The sequence below is a fragment of the Ixodes scapularis genome, unplaced genomic scaffold (genome assembly GCF_016920785.2).
Source record: "Ixodes scapularis isolate PalLabHiFi unplaced genomic scaffold, ASM1692078v2 PGA_scaffold1__304_contigs__length_218370807, whole genome shotgun sequence".
NCBI lineage: Eukaryota > Metazoa > Arthropoda > Arachnida > Ixodida > Ixodidae > Ixodes > Ixodes scapularis.
Window position 1 is genome coordinate 158,581,479 of NW_024609846.1, and position 15,385 is coordinate 158,596,863.

Consider the following 15,385-nt stretch of genomic DNA (forward strand, 5'->3'; position numbering starts at 1 on the left):
CACCAGGATTAAAAGGGCCTAGTTCAGTTTTATGACAGTAGCCGCCCTCCCACTAATTTGCAAATTTCTCGCGCGACTTTGAGCTGCCGACATCGTCTGCAAATTCAGACGATGACGAGGCCAGCGTGGTTGAAGAGCAATCTCTACACTTTGTTTCATCTTGAGTCGAAGCGCAGGCGACGCTATGAGTCAACATCACCAATCAAGCAGCATCAAAAGTGTGACATTGTGGCATTCTTCATCTATCCGTACGTGTTCTTTCATTGGTTAGACCAATCAAGTGCTGCAAACTCCCCTAGACTTGCGCTTTTACTAGGTTTGTTCATGACTAATTGTGTTTTTAAGCCTTCGACTCTGCTCTGACCTAAGCTGAAACAAAACTATAGACCAACTCAACATTCTGACGTCACGCCATTGCAGCGGCGCTGCTGTCGGCACTGCGCATGCGCAGGTGCTTCTCCTCAAGCAAGTCTCGTTTCTGCGCACATGCAATGCCCACACCAAGTGTGGGCAAATATCTGCTTGTTTGTAAACAGTGTGTTGGTCGATACGGTGGTTAGACTCAGTGAATCCATATTTGTACCATTTTTACTTCCCTCTGCTCCTCTAAATATTAAAATCGACCAATAATAAAATATTTTTATCTTCTTTGCTTCGTTCGAGCCCGCCTCGGTGCAGGCGTGGCGCAATTCTTAGCAGAAATGGCGCTTTGGCACAATATGTAGCAGACATTCATTGATGGCGCAATTTGGTGCAAATGGAGCAGCACTTCCATCACTGCATTAGAGAAGCCCTCTCCATGGCAGGGCAGTGCATGCAGCGGCCCGATCCCCGGTAAAGGTGCGGCGAAGCGGGCCTGCCCGCAGAGCCCACCCTGGCAAACTCCCGAGAGGGTGCACGGCCAAGCTCAGCACGGCGCAGCCACTTCACGAGAGCGCGCGCTCGGCTGTCGGCCGGCGAAACATGGCTCTCCACGCCACTACGCCGCAGACGAACGAAGGGAGCAGAAGAACAAGATTCATGCTTTCGCATTCACAACTCATAAAAAGTGCTTGGGTGTCCTCGGACTTTTGTTTAAAGCTGCTGTGTACTACCATATTTTTTCAGTCAAGAGCACTGAATAGTCGAGTTTGATAGAAATCTAGATGAAATGAAATGTTCCATTTGCCTGTAGGTTTTTGATGATGTTCGACATCACGGAGGTGCCACATGTCAACCAGGCGGCGTATGAGTAAGCATAGTAGGACGGTTCCTGCTTGGACTCATTGCTGGCCTGAAAATAAATTGTGCGAGACTTTAGATATGCATCCCCAAAAAGCATATTAAACATTTGATGTAAAACTGATGAAGACTCTAGCCATGAAAAGGGCTGCCTAAGTAGAAACAGTATTATGCCACTCACCTTCCACTTGGCCTCCATGGCATCCAGCTTGGAAAGCTTGGCATTTTGGAGCACCTGGTCTTCACGTTCTTCATCATACTTGGTGAAGATTAACAACAAAAAGATTATGTTAATGTCAATTCAAATGAAAAAAACTGTAACTTGTCATTATTATAGTGGCCATGCTCTCTGCCTGAAAGACAAGTGTCTCATAAAGATAAAAAGTTACCACATAACTAGGGTTCGGAGTTTTCGGTTTAAACCGATAAAAACCGATAAAAGTACGCCGAATCCATTTTTGGAAATTCGGTTTTAACCGAAAAAGGTCAGTTTTTACGTTCGTAATTTTCGGTTTAAACCGATAAAAGTACATCGAATTCATTTTCTAAAATTCAGTTTTAACCGGAAAAGGTCACTTTGACCTTCCAGTCGTACCGCAGAGCCGTGGCAAAAAAAAGTGGAACGACAGCGTCTATCGAAACGTGTCCGAATGTATAGGATACACTTATGCCATCACGACGTTTTGGTTTAATGTGCGCATCATCGATCGGAACGTGAAGCCTGAAATGCGTAATGACTTCGCCATGTACGAGCGTGTTTTCGAACTCGTTGTAAGGAAGACTGACTTCGTGGAAGCTCTGCATATTGTGTTGCGCTTCAAAACGTCGCAGCATGTCTCTTTTGGCGGTCACAATTGGTTGATTGGGCGATTTGGGCTCAGGCAGTGCTTCATCTCATCAGCCTGCCAGTGGCCAGTGTTAGCGTTGAGTGAGCATTTTCAAAGCTCAGGTTCATATTAACAGGAAACAAGAGTCCGGATCAACGAGGAGAACCTGGAAAAGCTAAGGTACACGTGTGTGCACTATAAGAAGATCACATAATCCTGATGCACAGAAGGTGAAGTTCCATGTTGTTGTTTTTTAGCATAGGCTTTGTATCTGACTTGTATGTACTTCTGAGTTTTTTGTGTTTTTTTTGTTTTTTTCTTGTTTCTTTTACAGTTGCACGCATTTGCCAAATAAAGTGTCCATTTATTCTTCAGTGTATCGGTGCCGTTATTCTTTGAGTGATCACAAATATCAGAGCTAGAAGGATAATCTGATCCAGGGTCGGTTGGTGTTTATTTTATATTCACAGAAAAAAGCCGATAAACTTTTGTGGGCATAAATATACGCCGAAAAAAACCGAAAATTCGTTTTTCAAATAAACACCGAAAAAAGTACGCCGAATTTCGGAAAAATAGAAACCGAAAACGCGGAACCCTACACATAACATAATAAAAAGCATAGTGAATATTTATTTTCATATCAAAACATGCATTAACAAAGATTGCCATTATAGAAGACGCCATGAAATTTTTTAACAATTTGAAATCCACATATGCGTGTGAACTAGGCATACAATCTGAGACATAGAGTATGGGCTTAGTGTCAAGAACAGTGTCGAAATTCTTTCTACACCCCTTTACAAGGTTAACAACAACAAACAACATGGCAGCTTCTTGTTTCCATATCCACTTTCGGCTTCCAGCTGTCGAGCGTTTTCTTATGGGCCTCGCATAACGACGAGTGCATATTATTGTAGTTGACGACCCCTGAACATTATAGCTCGTTAAGAGAAAAAATTTATTTGTCGACACACATCAACCCGTTTGGTCCGTTCAACCCAACAGATTCAGGAATGTTTATGAGGAGCGACATTTGTATCCGTAAGTGAACTGGCCCAAGACAACGTAGCATGTTGTGAGGAATTGCGTCTGGATACGACCACGAGTAAATATCATGAGCCATTCCACCCCGTGAAGTTGGATGACCAGGAAAGCTGTTTAGCGCATGACACAGACCCGCCCCAAGGAGCCGAAAGAAACTAGACAAGCGTGAAGGGACCGCCACCCCAGGAGAGCGAAAGGAAACTAGGCACGCAAGCAGCTTGGAACGACGACAAAGAGAGGGCGGTGCGAGCGTAAACATGGCCGACGCGGGTCGCACAGCGGCAAATCTTTGAGAAACCTTTATTATCTACCCGACAGTCTACTGATCTTGAAAATGGTGCCTATTAATAACTGTAATCTTCTGAATCTACTGCTAAATTACCCAAGCATCAAGGGGAATGCAGGGAATGGTGTTCCACGCGCCACACGTGCCGGCGTCTGCAGCAGTAACTGTTCTAAAGCAAGAGCCTAAAACAAAAGGCATCTTGCACATGCGTTCGTAAACGCTTTATTTTGGTTACTTACTTTGAATCTTTGATATGGGGAAGGCGTGCACGTGCAGCGGTGCGAGCATAGAGTTTTAATCTGAAAGCATTAACTGTCCCATGGAGCGAACCAATAACATCAGCTCCGAAACCCCGCCAAACGTTGGACAAACGGCACCTAAAATCCCCTTTCCCAATGGAGCAAAGTGAAGCTGATTTCTAACGGATTATGATCATCAAGGAACGAGACTCCCATTGACTCTCGTGCGGCGTAGTTCCAAAAAAAGCCACCAGAGAAGCCCTCCCTATGGTGCCGCAGCACACGCAGCGGCCGCCGGTAGGAGCGATGCGGGCCTGGTGGCAGAGCCCGCTTCGGCAAGCTCCAGGGAAGGTGCATAGCCGAGCTCAGCGCGGTGCGGCCACTTCACGAGAGCACGCGCTCAACCGTCGGCCAGGAAAACGTGGCCGTCCACGCCACTACGCCGGAGACGAACTAAGGGAGCGGAAGAATGACATTCATGCTTCCGCATTCGCAACTCATAAGAAGTGTTCAGGTGTCCTCAGACTTTTAAGTCACTGCACATGAATAATCCATGGAACCCTAGCAATAAACAGCTTCGCTGTAAAAACCCATTCACGCAGTTGCACTCAACTACGGTACGAACGCGTGTTGCGGGGACATGCATGCTTTTCATGCTGCGTCCAAGGCTGCTCCTTGAATTAAGTGCCGCACCTCATACCAAGCAGGAATGGCCTGATGACTTGCGGTCATAACTCAACATGAGCTGGACTTAAGTTATCAAGACATAGGCGAGCGCTACTGGAATGGGCCTTTATACATGCTCAGTGTGAAACACGACAACCAATTCAAGCGTTAGCTTAGCATGCAGCATACGAAGCACGGACGCCCTGGCAATATCTCAATGCAACGTCATCAAACATACTGCTGTGTGAATTTAGGCGCACCAGCCAAGAAGCGCGTCAAGCGTGCTAATGCTCATAGAACACGTAACTGCAGGACAAAAGATGGCAAGATGTAGGAAGTATGGATTCTTGTGGAACACTGACCAGTCTGACCCCATACCTTCTGGGCACTGCTGCAGTGTGTTACTTTCAGACAGTATATTTTTTTGTTACATTTTACAATTGCCTATTGTTACAAAGTGTACATTTTCCTGCATTAATAAATTCAATTAGAAATAAAAACTCTGTCCTTTATTGATAACTTCAAATGTTAGAGAAGTAAATACCTTGGACACGCTAATAAAAAAAACCTTGGCCCGCCAGACTAGGCGTCCCATTTCGTCAATGAAATGCTCATTTACACATTTTTCACACTTTACGCCCCGCTATGCCTCATTTTCACAGCTATGTTTCAACAGCAAGACAAGTTCGCGCTGCCGTCCACGTGCTACGACCACGATGGCGAGGTTCATCATACAAAAAAACAAAACAAAATGACTTTCGAGATTTTTTTAGTAGCTGCTTGCATGATGTAGCCATATGCACGGTACAGGGCATTTTAGCACAATTTACTTATGCACAGCAACACCAAAAACAATCTGACAGATGGATAAAAATCCTTTGAACAGGAGAGCATTCATTCCGAAACCGGATATTGTTTTGGCAACGAGGTCTCCAGACCAGAGAAAACCAGAAGTTGCCAAAAATGGTTGCCTAGGGAGGGGGCTACAGGGGGTACAGAACTAATTTAGACAGTGTTTCCTGCACATGTTATGATCACATTGAAATCACTATATAATGTGAAATTATTCTATTTCACACAGAAAGGACCCTTAGAAGTAGCAAAAAAAAAAAAAAAAAACAATCCCTGGATGCAAAAGTTTATCTTGCAGGCTAATATGCCCCCTTTAATTTGAGGAACAAAGCCAGGTTATAAGTCGCCCAGACCGCACAATGAGAGAGTCAACAATGACGACATCTGGGCTCTATAGTTACCTCGTTCAAAGACACCGGTCCCACCACAATATACAGCTGCTCGATGGTAATCAACCATGGCTCACTGCGCAGCCTTGTTACTGGGATCTTCAGGCTCAGCTTTCCAATGAAGCCTGCATTTTTTTTATAAGGCAGGAGTAACGTTTAAATAAAAACAAACAATGCAACAGGGAGCCAAACTGTCTCCTGAATAGCATACAAAATTAAACTTTTTATGACAACCAACGAAATTTGTAGTTGCACATTGTTCAGATCTAAATTAAATTTGGGGGTTTTGCATGCCAAACCAACGAAAAGCACCTGGAACGCACCAGTGGGGAACTATGGATTCATTTCGACCACTTGAGGATTTGTTGAGTTCGAACCGAAATCTTGGTTGCTTGTCTTCTCCGCAACAAGCCTCCATCAGACTGAGGGCACCTCAGCCAAGAGTTGAACCCGTGAACTGGGGATCCACAGGGCCATCGCTTTGCCTGAGCATTCGAGCCGGCTCCTTGTGCACATCTTAGATCTAGATTGCATGAATACTAAGATAGCGTTGTGGAAGGAACTATCTTAATGAAGGACCTTTACTAGGAAGTGTAGAGTTCCGTCCAGACGGAACAATATCATGCAGTGGAGTTCCTTCTAGACGGAACGATTGCAGGCCTAGCAGAGTTCCGTCCAGATGGGAAGGTACCAGGTGCAGTAGGGATGGCACTGTAGCTGTAGCGTAGCTCAGTGGAAAGATTTCTGCTTCACACAGAGCGGAAGTTGTTTTTTTTTTTTGCGAAATATTTGTTGATATTTAGACATTTTTGTTTTTTTTACAATTATCACTGAAAAAAGCAAATGTTGTGGACGAAACGTCACTAAACTAAATGGTATGGGACTCCCTTTCTGGGGCTTTGGCCACCGGCGGGCCATTGCGAAGCGGCATGTACAGGGGGACAAAGTGGGTTGATATTTCTGTAATGAGCAGCCGCAGACTGTCGCCGCGAAGCAGCGTTAACGCAGGCGGGGAGGTGGTTTAACAAGCTCTCCAGTGATACACACATAGTCAGAAACTGCCGGCAATTCAGCAGTGACTATCGATTTTGCCTGGACGGAACTGTAGTGGTGACTATGGTTCCATCTGAACGGAACCCCATTCACAGCCCTTTCACTAATGTCACCGGCTAATAAAGGTGATCTGTTCGTCTTACCTGCTTTGATTTCCAACGGAAGTAACAACTGCCGGAATGCATCTTTCTTCAAAGGCAAATTTTCTAGCTCGACTTCACCTAAAGAAAATTATATAAAATGCACACGTGGTCAATTGTGCTACATAAGCAACAAACGAAATGTAAGCAGAACAGCTTACCTCGCAGCAAACCTATCGACAGTTGATGTGTGTTGAGGTTTTCCACGTAGCCTCCGACGTAGGTATTGAGAACCCAGGCTGCTAAACCTTCCAACATAATCGGTCCTGTGGAGGTACCATAACGTCAAGCTTAGCTTCAAACTCCCACAAATGTTGAAAGCTCCCCTCCAACACTCCGATATCTTCTCAACGACTGATGTAACTTCCAGATATGTGTTACGACCCCAATTTCCGTGCTCATAGTGAGCGAATTTGAAAGAAAATGTAACGTTTTAAACGTTCAACTGACCGCCGCACTCGTAGAGGTGACATAACAGCGGGCGTTCGTCGGCCTTCGTAAGTGGATTTCATCATTCTAAGTCACGGATGGCCAGTGCGCACTGCACCGCCTTACATTCACTCAATCCCACTACAGCCCTAGGTTTAGACCACAGTAATTCGAGCCGAAATCTTTGAAGAATGCCATCTGCAGTCTTTACTGGCCTCATTGACCCAGTGTACTGTTTTCATGTTCCTCGATCGGCCATGTGAGCCGCGAGCATTTACGAGTGCACTTCGTCCATACAGTCATTTACACAGAAAGCGGAACTCTCGTTGGACTCTCTCACCTTAGTACGCTGCCTTGCAGCTCTCAGGACTCTCTTAAGAATTTTCCGGGTGTCATTGCTCCGGCTAAGTTAAATTTTCAAACATCATTTTGACTAAGTGAAACATTACTTCCCAGTGCCTCTCCTCAGAATGATAACAAACCGCTCGACGCGACGCCTAGTGACTCGTGAATTTCTCATTCATTCGAAACTGGAGGAGTGCTGGGTTTGAGGATGACCTCGCATAACCGAAACCGACCATAGTGAAACCGACCAACCGACGGAACATAATGCATAAAACGCCACCGAAAGAAACTGACAATTGTTTTGAATTAAAATCTTGGAAATGAGAAGTGTGCACATGACGTATGCGCCGTGTGTGCTACGTCCTTGGCTACGTCGCATTAATTCGGGTCGATGTGTAGACACTGGACAGCCATTACCCACGCGTAATAGTGAGCAATTTCGGTTTCGATTTGAGAAGCGCGCCCATCGCAGAGTAACGACGCACATACTAATATTTATTATATTGCGTGTTAAAATTAAAAATCTTTAGCAACTTAGCATCGATAGGGTGTGTTAGTAACGCTCCATTAAAAAACGGTAATGCGAAGAATTAATAAATACTAAGTACTTAAATACCAGGTGTTTGTGAGATATCCGAACCCGGCTTTTCGCACCGCAAAAATAAACCAGACATCGCAGAGAGCTCAAACTTCGTCAGAACGTAGCCCCAGCCGAGTTCGAGCAAGATGCCAAAGTTTCATCACTACCGATTACCTTATTCTAAAGTTATATATATATATATATATATATATTTTTTTTTTTTTTTTTATGGGAAAATGGGGTTTATTTTTGCCCGTTTTCGGTTTTTGTCGAGAGCTCCATCGGCCGCCATTTTTTCATTAAAATTTTCAGAAAATCGCTTATAACTTTTAAATAAGATAACAATTTGTGCTGAAACTTTGGCATTATGCTCGAACGGCTGGGCTTACGTTTAGACGGAGTTTGAGTCCCCCGCAATGTCTATTTTTGCGGTGCGAAAAGCCGGGTTCGGATTTCTCACGAACACCCGGTATTTCAGGAGTATAATAATTGTATCCTCGTGAATTAACTACTTCCATAAAGCCCTGCATGCAACACGGCGCGCGTTGCACTCTGGGAACTAGTTGGCCAGGGAGGAGAGTGGCATGGTTTCGGTTTCGGTCGACAAGAGATCACGCACAGAGCCTGGACTATAAACGGCCGTTATCTCATGTTTTCTGGTCCCGAGAGCGTCATTTGTGGTCTATAGACTAACTTAAATGGCCAGACCTCGAAGCTTTAGCACAAGCCCGAGACGTATATAGCTTGTCTTAACACATGCTTGTTCTATTTTTGTACTTGAGCCTTTCTGTTAGCGTTTCGAGGTATCTGGACGAGCCAGTGCTGGGAATCTCGACGCTGCGAAGCTCGGGTATCTTGCTTATGTACGAATCAACAAGCTGTAGCAACCAATAAGTATGCATACATCGAGCTGGCGCCTTTACATTATGTTGTTGATCAGGAAGTTTGTTTGTTTCTTGCGTCCATAGAAGAAATATTACTTTTTGCCAATTACTGTTTTCTTAATACGCCTGTGTACGCGAGGTAAAACTCGGAGGTGCCATTGAAAAGCTCAATTATAACACACTTCTTTTCTCTTATCTTTACTGACCCGCAGCGCTGCACGAAGCGAAGTCCCCACCCACTTGCATTTTACTAATATTCAACATTGCGTATGCGTGTAAAGTTATCCTGCAATCGATAGGCACATTCGCACATACAAATCGTTTTAAGAAAGCAAAAGTCGAGCACTTGTGTGAAAAATGTTGCACCATTCGCCAGAAGTACGCCGGACGGGTATCAACCGCTATGCGGTGCGCCAAACGAACGAAATTATTCAAAGTGCATTTGACGGTTGCTAATGGCCATACTATTTGTCATGTGTTTGCTTTCTTCCTGCCTGAGTATGCCGAGATAATTTCGGACACACCGTTCAGGCACAGATCCTGGGCGTCAGTAAAAGCTCGTCCAAAAAGGCTTAGCGAGGAGTAGGGGACGCTTGTTAGGGCCTCCGTCGTAGCTAGCCCATCTCAGCGTTTGCGAAAACTTAATCTTCTATCAGCATAAAATTTGAGTGGGAGATATATGATGACACGAGGAAGACATCATAGTAACTTTGGTGCAGTAGTGAGGTCGAATTTATTGCGTTTCCTTAAAAGTTTATGCGTCAACGCTGGGCTCAACTTTGATACTCCTGTGAGGATGCGGCTTGCTTTTCGCCCAATGATGTAACAAGAAGCGGACGTTTGGCAAACAAAATATGTGTAATGCTCCAGGTGACCGAATTTCACTTGTAGTTCACTGGTACTAGACGGGATTATTGAAATTAAACTCAAAGATGAGGTGACTAAGCCACGTCCTACTACGTTTGCATACGCACTCAAATATCCGGTGTTTCGGGAACCAAGGAAAGTGCCCCGGCCTTCGTTTTGTATCGCTCGAGAATGAGTATATCGTACATTCGTAAAAAAGTCAGATAATCGAAAACGCAAGCAGCGCGTTCGGTCGTGGCGTGATAGCACGAGATGAATCTGCTCAGTCGAAACCGAAACTGAGTGGCCAACTAGTTCCCAGAATGCACTGCGTGGTATTTCGCCGCAATGGGGCGCGTCGGTTTTGGAAGAAGTCCATTATCAATGCAAGCTGGTAAGAATTTATTCCCGCTACACCTGACAGACAGTTAATTTCCAGAGCTATATAATATCTTACCCAAATTGTCCACACGTCTTGCACATCAGTCGATCTGTCTTCTCATTTCGATGCATTTTATGGCATTTTACGTTGCCTTCTAAGCGTCAATATTGTTTCGCTCAGCCAAGGACATCTGCGTCTCCAGCGTCTCCAGCTCGACGCTCGCCCTCCCGCGGCAGAAACGGGAATTAAGCGCTCTAGTGAGGGTCCCCCGATTCTCCTGCTCAGTGGGCACGGCGGAACTGCTCGCGATCATGGCTCGCGAAACGTCGTTTCCGAATGCAAACAACACTCTTCATTAGACAGTTTTAGTATAGCGTTGCTGGCTCTTATGTACGCAATACGCAATAGTATAGCGTACGCTAAAAATGACCTGATCGGACCGAATTTAGTTGTGCGTTACGTTTTCGAGTGAACACCGCGCATGATCTTGGTTAGATTTGCTAGAGCTGCAGAATTCCGCGTGCTTATAGCGCAACCATGCTCCTGGAAAGAAATATTGAAAATGAAAACGTGTCCAATCATTTTATTTCAAATTAAACCAAGCCGCAGCTGCCTCGTCAAGCGCGCTTTCCTGCGGGGTATACAGAGGCTTCGAGTAAAGGCCGGTTCAGACACTTGCGTTTGAGTGCGTTTGACTGCGTTGCGTCGAGAACCGAAAGCGAGTCACCGGCACATTTGTGCTTCGTATGAAGCGTGCAATCCAATTCAAAGAATCATCTTAGCGCGCGATATAAGTAGCAGGGATGTCCTGAGAACAATCTTTTAGCTCCACCCACAAGCGCATTGCGCCCATCTGAAGTGCCTCCGCCGTCGAGAAAGTAGTTCGCTAGCAACGTTGCTTTTTCTTCCTCCAGGAAACATGTCTTAAACTACTACAATAATTATTTAATTCATTCAGGACATTTAAATAAGTTAGAATACGTTTTTGTCAACGAAATAGCTGTTTAGTAAAGAAAGAAAGTCATGTCCAATGTACCGTTCTGTCCAAGATACTGTCTAACATTAACATACCTCTCAGCAGTGCTAAGCCTCGCTCCCGCTTCGAAATTTTGCTTGGCGATAGCGCCGTTGGATTCTCACGTTGTCGCGCAAAAACTGCTGCAAACGCAAGCCGATACCATTAAGATTTCGTGGCGTAACCTCGGGCACGTAACACACGGTGCAAAAAAGCTGAATAATTGTCACGAGGAACTAGCGTCGCGTTGCTAAGGCCAGCAGCCATGTTGAGCTTTTTTTTTTTTTTTTTTTCAAAAGGATTGCGATTGGTCCACGGAATCGTGACGTCATGAAAACGATTGGCTGGCGTTTCTCGGCGTAGGATTACATTTTCCTCTGAGAGGTATTTCCGGTTTTTTCTTAATGCAGTCAAACGCAGTCAAACGCAACTGTCTGAACCAGGCTTAAAGGGCAACTCCGGCCAAAACTCAAAATGAATTAAATTACTGGTATAGCTTTAGTGACACAAAATACGACCCCAGCCAAAATTTCACGTCCGTGGGACGCCGCATTCTCAACTAATGCCGATAATAAAAACGCGACCCGCCGCGAGCCGCTGCTCCTTAGCGGGCGGCCAGCGGGTTGCCGATCGCTAAAGCAACATTGGGCCGTGATGTCAACGTCGTCCTCTTTTTTTTCCTCCGTTCCGGACGGGCGCACGGCGCAGCCGTCGCGCGCGCCTCTTTGTGCCGCTACCACCGCAACTTCGGCTTGTAATTGAGTGTTTAGCCGTTGCTTTTACCTGTAGCCCGTGTAGCTTCGGTATAGCTTATTGTTTATTTGCTTGTGAGGACTCCTAGACCCGTTTTAGCGAGCAACTCGGTGCGCCCAAGACTGCGCAGCTGTTCCTCGAAAGATGCCGAGTACAACTTAAAGCGCTGTGGGCTGCTAAACAAGCCGCTGCGCAACCCGGAGGTGCTTTTTCACAAGTCTCCAACGGATCGGAAATTGGAGAAGGTGTGAATGAACGCTGTTCGACGAGTGGACTTTGGAAAGCCTTGGACGTCGACCCCAGATCGAAGCTTTGCTCTGATCATATTTCGCCGGAGAGTTACGAACGAAACCTACAGGTGTTGGTTGCTTGTGGCTTGTCAGCGAAGGCGTCGAGGCTTAAAAAGGATGCCGTGCCGTCGCTCTTTGCCCATCGTACATGTACAGAAAAGGTAAACATCATAAAAGTATCCTGATCAATAAATAAAACAGTCATTGTCAAGTGCAGTGTTGAAGATTGAGCATTCACGCTCCATTGAATGTCTGTTGAATGGGGAATGGTGGGCATGTAGAGTACAACCACTAACTAGCTCCAAACACTGAAGTTTGTAATGAAAACGAAAACAATGCTCTGCTTTGCGTCACTGCTTGTTTACTACGCAATCTCGTGCGTAGTATTCAGGCCCGTAACGACTACTAGCGAACAGCCGGCGCGTGAAGCTCATCCGATATAAGCATTCGCCTCCCAATCGTTCGAACCCGTTACGCAGCAGTATTAATTAACATTGCGCTTGTGAATACCACAAGGGACTTTAAAGAAATCGCGAAAGTTCGGATTTGTAAGTTAGGACTCCTAATTTGCCCGAGTTCGGCTGGAGGTAAATATAATATTTAAAAATGCAAAAAAAAAAAAAAAAAAAAAAAAAAACCAAAAAAAAAAAAAACACTTGCCTTAGTTAGAAGTTACGAAGGAAAACTTAAAATCCTATGTATTCTAATAAAAAAAAATTGTGGGTGGGGGTGGGAATGCGGAAGGGAAAGAAAGTGTTCTCACCTTGCTAACGTTCTCTGTTTTCCGTTATCACCCACAAACACTTTTGCTAGCTTTGAGAAGAAAATGACTGCCCAAAAAACTTTTTTTTTTAGTGCGGCAAGTTTTTTTTTTTTTTTTTTATTATTTGTACAAAGATTCACTACTTGGACGAACTTATGTGGTGAATTAGTGTCGTAGCTTACAAATTCGGCCTTTACGCGCCTGAGGAAAAAATAACGAAAAAACAGACGTCTACAGCTTGACACACGTCTGTGCGGTTGTCGCGGAAAGCGCCGGAGAGCCTCAAAGCTTCGTATCTGGGACTGACGCGCCGCGCGAAAGCGCCAGCACTGTACGTCACTGGCAGCGCGGCGTAGAGCAACGCCGCTCCATCCACGGAGCCCCGATGACAATTTAGGCCTAGCGACGAGTGCGGGAGACCGCACGCACGCCGCCGACAGCTGCCGAGTACGGCACCGAACAAGTTCACTCGTTTTCCAGTTGCTAGCTTTTGGGTATACAAGCAACGAGTACGGCACGGCATAGCGCACGCGCGGCGGCGGCCGCCGAGTACGCCACCGAACGAGTTGACGGGTTTTCCAGTCGCTAGCTTTTGGGTATACGCACTAACTCTTGCTACATATGCTGGATAACTATCACGTATACAGAATTAAAAAAAAAAAAATCAGCTTACCTTCTATCTTTAGACGGCTAGCGCAACAGAGGTTGGTGCCGCTTGGACTGCGTACTCGCTGAACGAGAACGATCTTGGCGTCACGTCCACATAACGGCTGATTTCCAGTGTTGCCGGAACCTCGAGCGGCTAGTTTCGGTTTCGTCGGCCGCGCCCCAAATGAAACTTTGAGACGTCGATATTTTTAAAACTACGCACAATAACGAGAAAAAAATTACACCTTGCAATTCAGGGGCGCTAACTGCACTAAAAACAGCCATAATCCCAAAATCGAGAGTATGGACCGGAGTTGCCCTTTAAAGGGATACTACAACGAAATTTCAGCGCTCATTTTTTGGTCTATATGTGTTGAAAAAAGCAGCACCACATCGAACATACCAATATCTTGTTAAAAAAGTCACGAAAAGGAATTTTAAAACGAATTAAACGATTAGCAACGAGCACCTGGTGGATGTCGCTAACGCCTCGCTTGTAATGCCCGTCTAGGAACCTTGACAGCTAGTGACGGAGGTTGTCTCGCCTCCAGCCACGACGAGAGAAGAGGGGCAGGGGGAACTCCCCTCTTCCCGAGAATGCCTTTTGTGTGTCGCAGAAGTCGCTATTATCCCCCTACAAGATTATAGAAGATTAACCTGTCACTCAAAATTCGTACAAAAGCAGCCGCTTCGGTGGCTGGAACGACTAGGCCATCCTCTCGACGTCAGCCTCGCCGTAGCTTTGCTCGTCTTGAGACGACCTACGTCAAGATTGCGTTGGATGTCACGTGGTCTCCGCTGGGCCTTCTCCGAGCGCTTGCCAGAGTGGGCCGTTTATAACGAAAAATACAGCCATCAGGCTCAAAATACAAACGTGCGATTGTCATTTACGGATATTGTGGATCATATTTAACCTATTTTTGAACACAACGGGAATATTTCAAATTTCGTTGAAGTATCCCTTTAAGAGTGCGTAGCCAAACTCGATCACGGAGCCTCCGTCAATCTTCCCTTTGAAACGGCACCTTTTATCAATGCTATCGCGGAATGAAATTCACGACCTACTGATATCCAGTACATAGTGAGAACTTCGGCGATTTCTTTTAGAGTCGCTCGTCCGTCGGCGATGAACTGTGCGAATAGGCTTAGCGTTGAGCAGATCGCAGCGTTGACGCACATTCCAGGCGGCGTTCACAGTGCACTCCTTCAGCTGCACGGCGATCTGATTCGACCGCCGTAGGTCCCGGAAAGAATTGCCGAGCTGAACACCACGCAATTTCAGTTAACACAGAACTTCAAAACCACCACGTCGCCTTTGCTGCGCCAGTCGAGGTAACCGCCATCTTGAAACTGGCGCTCTCGTTGGGTCCGAGATCTCTCGAGAACGTCCCGCACAGCCCGCTAGCCCGCCACGCAAAATCCCCAGCGTTGCGTGCGTACGCAATACGCTAGCTCTTCTATTGCGTTCTGTGCACGCGCACTCCCGACCCGCAATTTTATTGCGTACGCAAGGCTTTAGCGTACGATCCACTAAAACTGTCTATTGTCCCAACATAGTGCTAGAGTTACGTGCCCCACATTGTGCCTGCGCCCCATCGCCATGCGCCATCAAAGACCGCAATTTTGGACTCCACGCACGCGCAGTGTAGAACACGCATAGCTAACGTAAACCCATAGCTGGCTACTGTTTCACCGGCTTCCAAAGGCGTTCCTTCGAACTGGAAAGGCTGAGA

General features: G+C 45.9%; 1 protein-coding gene and 1 long non-coding RNA gene across 4 annotated transcripts in view; both read right to left on the minus strand.

Moving 5' to 3' along the window:
• The window catches only part of LOC115332524 (vacuolar protein sorting-associated protein 13D), a 192,001-nt gene extending 184,348 nt beyond the window's left edge, over positions 1 to 7,653 (minus strand). For 2 of the 3 annotated variants that reach the window (XM_029994936.4, XM_029994930.4), the window contains exons 1-6: positions 7,487 to 7,619; positions 6,879 to 6,983; positions 6,721 to 6,798; positions 5,537 to 5,649; positions 1,403 to 1,480; positions 1,169 to 1,273 (exon numbers count right to left, since the gene is read on the minus strand). In XM_029994936.4, coding sequence (XP_029850796.2) covers positions 1,169 to 1,273; positions 1,403 to 1,480; positions 5,537 to 5,649; positions 6,721 to 6,798; positions 6,879 to 6,975 — 471 coding nt within the window. In that variant the 5' untranslated portion in view covers positions 6,976 to 6,983; positions 7,487 to 7,619. Of the gene's footprint in view, positions 1 to 1,168; positions 1,274 to 1,402; positions 1,481 to 5,536; positions 5,650 to 6,720; positions 6,799 to 6,878; positions 6,984 to 7,486 lie in introns of all 3 variants that reach the window. The other variant, XM_029994924.4, reaches the window with a different exon arrangement.
• The window catches only part of LOC120848601, a 396,114-nt gene that overhangs the window by 213,394 nt on the left and 167,335 nt on the right, over positions 1 to 15,385 (minus strand). The window lies entirely within an intron of this gene.